Source organism: Ascaphus truei, chromosome 12, assembly GCF_040206685.1.
Source record: "Ascaphus truei isolate aAscTru1 chromosome 12, aAscTru1.hap1, whole genome shotgun sequence".
Lineage (NCBI taxonomy): Eukaryota > Metazoa > Chordata > Amphibia > Anura > Ascaphidae > Ascaphus > Ascaphus truei.
Genome location: NC_134494.1, coordinates 47,621,070 through 47,630,465, shown reverse-complemented (window position 1 = coordinate 47,630,465; position 9,396 = coordinate 47,621,070). Strand labels below are relative to the sequence as shown.

Genomic DNA, 9,396 nt, shown 5'->3' with positions numbered 1-9,396 from the left:
TCAGAGTTACACGGAGCCTCTCTGAGAGTCACATGTCTCTGAGAGTCACATGTCTCTGAGAGTCACAGGGAGTCACAGGGAGCAGACTAGGGGGAGTCAGTGCTGCTGCGGGACCACACGAATATAACCCTCTCACAGAAGAGCAGAGCAATGCTGCACTCATATTAACCCCTCCTCTACCAGAGCACAGTTGAGTTGGTTAAGGATCCGTGCAAATCTAACTCATTTTATTGTAAAGCTGCTTCTCATAACCTCAGGGGCTCATTATCCAAGTGTGGGCCACACAGGCTGCTCTGCACACAGGCGGCTCTGCGCACACAGGCGGCTCTGCACACAGGTGTCTCTGCGCACACAGGCTGCTCTGCACACAGGCGGCTCTGCGCACACAGGCGGCTCTGCACACACAGGCGGCTCTGCGCACACACACGGCTCTGCGCACACAGGCTGCTCTGCACACACAGGCGGCTCTGCACACACAGGCGGCTCTGCACACACAGACGGCTCTGCACACACAGACGGCTCTGCGCACACAGGCTGCTCTGCACACACAGGCTGCTCTGCGCACGCACACACACAGGCTGCTCTGCACACACACACACAGGCTGCTCTGCACACAGGCGGCTCTGCACACACAGGCGGCTCTGTGCACACACACACAGGCGGCTCTGCGCACACACACACAGGCGGCTCTGCGCACACACACACAGGCGGCTCTGCGTACACACACACACTGCTCTGCGCACACAGGTTGCTCTGCACACACAGGCGGCTCTGCACACACAGGCTGCTCTGCGCACACAGGCTGCTCTGCGCACACAGGTGGCTCTGCGCACGCACACACAGGCTGCTCTGCACACACAGGCGGCTCTGCGCACACACACACACACACACACACAGGCTGCTCTGCACACAGACACACACACTACTACACACAAACACACCTCTGCGCACAGACACTGCTACACACACACACACACCTCTGCGCAGACTTCCCAGGATACAGACTGCTCTGCACACAGACACACACACATTTCCCAGGACACACAGGCTGCTCTGCACACACAGGCTGCTCTGCACAGACTTCCCACCACACACACATACTGCTCTTCACACACAGGCTGCTCTGTATAGGCTTCACAGGACACACAGGCTGCTCTGCACACACACTTAGCTCTGCACAGACTTCCCACCACACACACACTGCTCTGCACACACATGGCTCTGTACAGACTTCCCAGGACATACAGGGCTCTGCAAAAACTTCCGAGGACACACACACTGCTCTGCACACACACACACTGCTCTGCACACACACACACACACACTGCTCTGCACACACACACACACTGCTCTGCACACACACTGCTCTGCGCACACACACACACACACACACACTGCTCTGCACATACACACTGCTCTGCACACACACACTGCTCTGCACACACACTGCTCTGCACACACACACTGCTCTGCGCACACACACACACACACACTGCTCTGCACATACACACTGCTCTGCACACACACACTGCTCTGCACAGGGCTCCCTGTGTGTATCTGTCCGTAGCTAGTTTCTGGTATTAGATAATGAGGAGCTGGGAAGAAGCCCCCAGGTGAGATCCCTGCAGCAGGGAGCGGGGAAAAGCTCCACGTGCACATGTCCTTGTGATAAAGCCGCATGGCAATCAGACTGAGGAAGGGAGGTTATATTCATGGAGAAGCAGCTCACACTGTATTCTGTCACCAAGTAACTAGTGTACCGGTACCCAAAACTGAGACCCAGGGGGACGCCACACCGGTACCCAAAACTGAGACCCAGGGGGACGCCACACCGGTACCCAAAACTGAGACCCAGGGGGACGCCACACCGGTACCCAAAACTGAGACCCAGGGGGACGCCACACCGGTACCCAAAACTGAGACCCAGGGGGACGCCACACCGGTACCCAAAACTGAGACCCAGGGGGACGCCACACCGGTACCCAAAACTGAGACCGAGGGGGACGCGACACCGGTACCCAAAACTGAGACCGAGGGGGACGCCACACCGGTACCCAAAACTGAGACCCAGGGGGACGCCACACCGGTACCCAAAACTGAGACCGAGGGGGACGCCACACCGGTACCCAAAACTGAGACCGAGGGGGACGCCACACCGGTACCCAAAACTGAGACCCAGGGGGACGCCACACCGGTACCCAAAACTGAGACCGAGGGGGACGCCACACCGGTACCCAAAACTGAGACCCAGGGGGACGCCACACCGGTACCCAAAACTGAGACCGAGGGGGACGCCACACCGGTACCCAAAACTGAGACCGAGGGGGACGCGACACCGGTACCCAAAACTGAGACCGAGGGGGACGCCACACCGGTACCCAAAACTGAGACCCAGGGGGACGCCACACCGGTACCCAAAACTGAGACCGAGGGGGACGCCACACCGGTACCCAAAACTGAGACCCAGGGGGACGCCACACCGGTACCCAAAACTGAGACCCAGGGGGACGCCACACCGGTACCCAAAACTGAGACTGAGGGGACGCCACACCGGTACCCAAAACTGAGACCCAGGGGGACGCCACACCGGTACCCAAAACTGAGACCGAGGGGGACGCCACACCGGTACCCAAAACTGAGACCGAGGGGGACGCCACACCGGTACCCAAAACTGAGACCCAGGGGGACGCCACACCGGTACCCAAAACTGAGACCGAGGGGGACGCCACATTGGTACCCAAAACTGAGACCCAGGGGGACGCCACACCGGTACCCAAAACTGAGACCCAGGGGGACGCGACACCGGTACCCAAAACTGAGACCGAGGGGGACGCCACACCGGTACCCAAAACTGAGACCCAGGGGGACGCCACACTGGTACCCAAAACTGAGACCCAGGGGGACGCCACACCGGTACCCAAAACTGAGACCGAGGGGACGCCACACCGGTACCCAAAACTGAGACCCAGGGGGACGCCACACCGGTACCCAAAACTGAGACCGAGGGGACGCCACACCGGTACCCAAAACTGAGACCCAGGGGGACGCGACACCGGTACCCAAAACTGAGACCGAGGGGGACGCCACACCGGTACCCAAAACTGAGACCGAGGGGACGCCACACCGGTACCCAAAACAGACCGAGGGGACGCCACACCGGTACCCAAAACTGAGACCGAGGGGACGCCACACCGGTACCCAAAACTGAGACCCAGGGGGACGCGACACCGGTACCCAAAACTGAGACCGAGGGGGACGCCACACCGGTACCCAAAACTGAGACCGAGGGGACGCCACACCGGTACCCAAAACAGACCGAGGGGACGCCACACCGGTACCCAAAACTGAGACCCAGGGGGACGCCACACCGGTACCCAAAACTGAGACCGAGGGGACGCCACAGCCTGCGAAACAGATCACAAAACCGCTATTAAGACATACTGCATCAAAAAGCCAACATTTTGTGCCCAATGCACATTCATTAATAATAATAATAATAACTTTATTTGATATAGAGCTGCTCTCCCAATGGGACTCACAGCACTTCCCAGTTACAGCGTTGCGCGCGGTACGCAGCACTGAGTATAGGATTTTTACAGGCGTAGTAAGGATGAAACAATACACAAAGTTTGTACACTTTTAGTGTATACCGCGTTCCCCAAATGCCCTGCCCTATCCCCTAAATCTGTAATACCTTATACAAAGTAACACACATACAGTTCTGAACGCGCGGCTCGGTGAGTAAAGACGCTGGCTCGGAGAAGAACGACCCTGAGCGCGTGGATCAGGAACCTGGTTCAGTTCCCGGTGTCAGGACCTTGTGCAAGTCACCCTAACTCCCCATGCATCAAAAACCCAGCGAGTGTGAGCTCTGCGGGGCAGGGAGTGTGTCTGTACAGAACGCCTGTGCGGTGTGTACCGCGCACCGTACTGTAACTGGGAAAGCGCGCTGTGTCTCGTTGGGAGAAAAGTGCTATGTGAAATAAAGTTGTTAATAATTTGTTATATAAACCTTTTGGTGTGATGACCCAAACGTAATCACGTGGCAACCGATCAATGTTACCCCTCCCGTTACCCCCTTCCCCCCACCCAGCGCCTTCTCTGCCCATAATGCGGTTACAGCGCCAATTGTAAGGGGAAAAGCAACACACAGGATCTCCGCAGCTTTGTCATCGATTAATGTTCGGGTTTATGGGTTCGCTAAGCTTATCATGACTTTAACAGTAAGAACCCAATGGGAGGGTATAGTAAATAAGTGCTGTGCTTACTGCGGCCTTGTCCTATTAAACGCGTGGATAAGAAACTCTGAATAAGCCACATTTTTTTATATTCATGTTTCCTTTGCTTATTTTTCCCCATAGAGCCCCAATTCTGATTATTATTATTATTTTTGCATGGCCCATATCCCCCCTGTATCTAATTTGACAAGAGATAACTTTTTATCGGTTCAATTCCAGCTTTATTTATTAGACACACGCCTTGCAGGGCTTGGTTTCATGCCCCTGAAACTTTCCCCAGTTTCTCTGCACTTTTGTGACGGTCCCTAGCGTGCAAATCAATGAGTTTCCTAGCTGAGATCTGCCTGATCCGCCTGGTAACAGATCTGCCTTCCCATTGGCTGCCACCAGTGACGCGTCTCCAGCATTCTGGGGAGTTCCCTTCATTCTAGAGGGGGGGATCAGAGCAGGGTGACCACACACAAGGGGGGGGGAGAGGCTGGTGCGATGACTGGTCACTAGTCCTGATAACTAGTCCCCCTGCTGCCACATCTCACTAGTCCCCCCCATGCTGCTCACATTGCTGAGAATAGAAGCTGCTGCTGCTGCTGCTGCTCCTGCTGCTGCTAACATGAGGATTTTATGAATGAAACCAATGATAAGAGCTGCCATGTACAGGGGAACACCACGTGCCGGGGACTATTCACACACAAATGAATATTAAATGGCAAATACGCACTGACTTGTAATAGAAAGCACACATGGAAAGAAACATATGATATAGCACAGGCATGAGTTAAGCATAAAAAAGGGACATTATTAGATTGTAAGCTCCTCGGAGCAGGGAGTCTTCCTAAATGTTACTTTTATGTCTGAAGCACTTATTATTTAGATGATTGTCGCGTATTACTGGTGCGAAGCGCTAGGTACATTAATGGCGCTCCATAAATAAAGACCCCCAATACATTATTTCACTGAGAGAATAGATAAGTGATTTAAACGCTGGCTCTCACAGTAATGCTGCTTTGCCGGGCTCCTGTAAAGGATACAGTACATAGCTGTGCAGGGTGTGTGCAATTCTCCAGATACTGATCACAAACTACATGGGATATTCTCCTTCACAAGCTGCCTCTGTGTTAATGTCACTTTCATTAACCATCATACAGGGACAGAGCCAAGGGACCCCCCAACAGACATTACATAAACAAAGGGACCCCCCAACAGACATTAAATACACAAAGGGGACCCCACCCAGAAACATCACACAATATGGTGATTACTCTTTCAAGCAGTTATAAAGCAGGACTCTCTTCCACAGCGCCTGCCAGTAATATGGGAGCTGAGCAGAGCTCTCTATTGTATGGTAGGTCTTTATTTATATAGCGCCATTAATGTACATAGCGCTGTGTGGGTGTCAGGTTATTATTCTGCCCATTGAAGAAGTGGTTATGAAAATGACCACACAGTAACATCCTCCCTCATTCACAGAAATACACAGGGAAGTGCAGCTTCCTATTCTCAGGATTAGTCAGACTTTTATTTTCAGACTATTTCATTTGTTGTATAAGGGGGGAAGTTGACAAAACGATTTCCATCATTAATTACAACAAAACATGTTTATTTCAAGGCTGCAAGTAATTCAACGATATGAAACAGTGATATTAATGCATGGCCTCAAAATCAAGCACTTTATAGTGACCAAAAAAAAAAGAAAGAAAATACAAACAATTCACACAATTTAAAAATAATAATACTGGAAATAATTATTTTTATAGCCTGTAAGCTCCTTAGAGCAGGTACCTCTCTCCCTATTGTGCCAAGACATGTGTGCGCTAGTAAACTGTTGAATACGGTATATTTTTATTTGATCTTATCCATTGTACTGCACTGCACTATATGTTGGCTCTTTATAAATAACTTAAAATAACATACAATTTCCCCTGATGAAATGAGGTATGTGGTGCTATAGGTTTTCTAGAACAGGGGCGCGCAAACTTTCTGAGCTGCGCCCCCCCCCCCCCCAATATCCTGCGTCAAATGACGTGTGGGGTCACGTCACAAAAAAGATCCCATGTTCTTCATCTGTAAGATTTGGTAGTAAGTTGCAGGTCCACACACACCGTGTTATATACAGTGACACCGTGTTATATACAGTGACACCGTGTTATATACAGTGACACCGTGTTATATACAGTGACACCGTGTTATATACAGTGACACCGTGTTATATACAGTGACACCGTGTTATATACAGTGACACCGTGTATATACAGTGACACCGTGTTATATACAGTGACACCGTGTATATACAGTGACACCGTGTTATATACAGTGACACCGTCTATATACAGTGACACAGTGTTATATACAGTGACACCGTGTTATATACAGTGACACCGTGTTATATACAGTGACACCGTCTATATACAGTGACACCGTGTTATATACAGTGACACCGTGTTATATACAGTTGACACCGTGTTATATACAGTGACACCGTGTTATATACAGTGACACCGTGTTATATACAGTGACACCGTGTTATATACAGTGCCACCGTGTATATACAGTGACACCGTGTTATATACAGTGCCACCGTGTATATACAGTGACACCGTGTTATATACAGTGACACCGTGTTATATACAGTGACACCGTCTATATACAGTGACACAGTGTTATATACAGTGACACCGTGTATATACAGTGACACCGTGTTATATACAGTGACACCGTGTTATATACAGTGACACCGTGTATATACAGTGACACCGTGTTATATACAGTGACACCGTGTATATACAGTGACACCGTGTTATATACAGTGACACCGTGTTATATACAGTGACACCATGTATATACAGTGACACAGTGTTATATACAGTGACACCGTGTATATACAGTGACACCGTGTTATATACAGTGACACCGTGTTATATACAGTGACACCGTGTTATATACAGTGACACCGTCTATATACAGTGACACAGTGTTATATACAGTGACACGTGTATATACAGTGACACCGTGTTATATACAGTGACACCGTGTTATATACAGTGACACCGTGTTATATACAGTGACACGTGTATATACAGTGACACCGTGTATATACAGTGACACCGTGTTATATACAGTGACACCGTGTATATACAGTGACACCGTGTTATATACAGTGCTCCTGCAGATGGGACACATTGTTACCCAGCATTGTCCCACATTGGGGCACACTGAGAAATGTCTCTATTAAAGGGTTCCTGTGGCAGCCTGAGCCTGAGCCTCCTCCCCTCCTCCTCCTCCTCCCCCTGGCTGGGCTCATTGTTCACGAGGGGCAGGACTCCAGCCTGTGGGACATGTTTAAGGCTCTGCCTGGCTCCTCTCTCTCTCTCTCATTCTCTGCGAAGCTTTGATCTCCTCTGGCTGGGGAGGGAGCTCTGTGGGAGACTTTGCAGAGGCTCTCCGGCGGCGGGGGAAGGGAGCAGCTCGGTGCCCCGGCACAGACCATGGAGGACCAGCTGCTGTGCTGCGAGGTGGACACCATCAGGAGAGCCTACCTGACATGAACCTCCTGACCGAGCGGGTCCTGCTGACCATGCTGAAGGCGGAGGAGACCTGCTGCCCCTCCGTGTCCTACTTCAAGTGCGTGCAGCGGGAGATCGTGCCCTACATGCGGAAGATCGTGGCCACCTGGATGCTGGAGGTTTGTGTGCTTCTTACTTCCCACCCACGCAGGGCACCCAACCACCCACGCATGGCAGCCACCCACCGAGGGCACCCAACCAGCCACCCACCGAGGGCACCCAACCACCCACGCATGGCAGCCACCCACCCACCGAGGGCACCCAACCAGCCACCCACCGAGGGCACCCAACCACCCACGGCATGGCAGCCACCCACCCACCCACCGAGGGCACCCAACCAGCCACCCACCGAGGGCACCCAACCACCCACGCATGGCAGCCACCCACCGAGGGCACCCAACCACCCACGCATGGCAGCCACCCACCCACCCACCGAGGGTACCCAACCACCCACCCACCGAGGGCACCCAACCAGCCACCCACCCACTGGGGGCACCCAACCAGCCACCCACCCACCGAGGGCACCCAACATGCCACCCACCGAGGGCACCCAACCACCCACGCAGGGCACCCACAGAGGGTACCCAACCACCCACCTATGCAGGGCATCCACCCCACCCACCGAGGGTAACCAACCAGCCACCCACGAGGGCACCCAATCAGCCACCCACGCAGGGCACCCACCCACAGAGGGTACCCAACCACCCACGCAGGGCACCCAATCACCCAGGGCACCCACCACCCACCCGACGCCACGGCCGCCCCGTTACAGCGCTGTCCCCCTCCTCCCGGGTGACTGTATTTCCAGTAAATGGCATGTACACGTACACAGGGCCGGCTGCGCCATCTTTATTCTCTCTGGCAGTAATTAGTGAGGGGGGATCCTGTGTCCGGGGGTCTCTAGTCATTAGTGGGCCCTCACAGCCCGGGCTGGGCCTCCCGGCGGCTCGGTGGGGAGGGGGAGGGGATCTCCGGCTCTCTTTTATTTCCACGTGGCTGCAGAGTCTGCGCCCCAAGTCTTACTGATCCAAATCCCCCCTTCTCTATCTCTCTCTCTCTCTCTCTCTCTCTCTCTCTCTCTCTCTCTCTCTCTCTCTCTCTCTCTCTCTCTCTCTCTCTCTCTCTCTCTCTCTCTCTCTCTCTCTCTCTCTCTCTCTCTCTCTCGTCTCTCTCTCTCTCTCTCTCTCTCTCTCTCTCTCTCTCTCTCTCTTCTCTCTCTCTCTCTCTCCACTCTCTCTCTCTCTCTCTCTCTCTCTCTCTCTCTCTCTCTCTCTCTCTCTCCTCTCTCTCTCTCTCCTCTCTCTCTCTCCTCTCTCTCTCACTCTCTCCCTCTCCCCCTTCTCTCTCTCTCTTCTCTCTCTCTCTCCCTCTCTCTCTCTCTCTCTCTCTCCCTCTCTCTCCCTCTTCTCTCCTCTCTCTCTCTATCTCTCTCTCTCTCCCCTTCTCTCTCTCTCTCTCTCTCCCTTCTCTCTCTCTCTCTCTCTCTCTCTCCCCTTCTCTCTCTCTCTCTCTCTCCCCTTCTCTCTCTCTCTCTCTCTCCCCTTCTCTCTCTCTCTCTCTCTCTCTCTCTCCCCTTCTCTCTCTCTCTCTCCCCTTCT

General features: G+C 52.9%; 1 protein-coding gene across 1 annotated transcript in view; it reads left to right on the top strand.

The window, feature by feature from the left end:
* The first annotated feature begins 7,535 nt into the window (after positions 1–7,535).
* The window catches only part of CCND1 (cyclin D1), a 41,984-nt gene continuing 40,123 nt past the window's right edge, over positions 7,536–9,396 (top strand). Inside the window, 2 exon segments of the mRNA XM_075567635.1 lie at positions 7,536–7,766; positions 7,769–7,917. Of these exon segments, the coding sequence (XP_075423750.1) occupies positions 7,721–7,766; positions 7,769–7,917 (195 nt within the window). The 5' untranslated portion in view covers positions 7,536–7,720.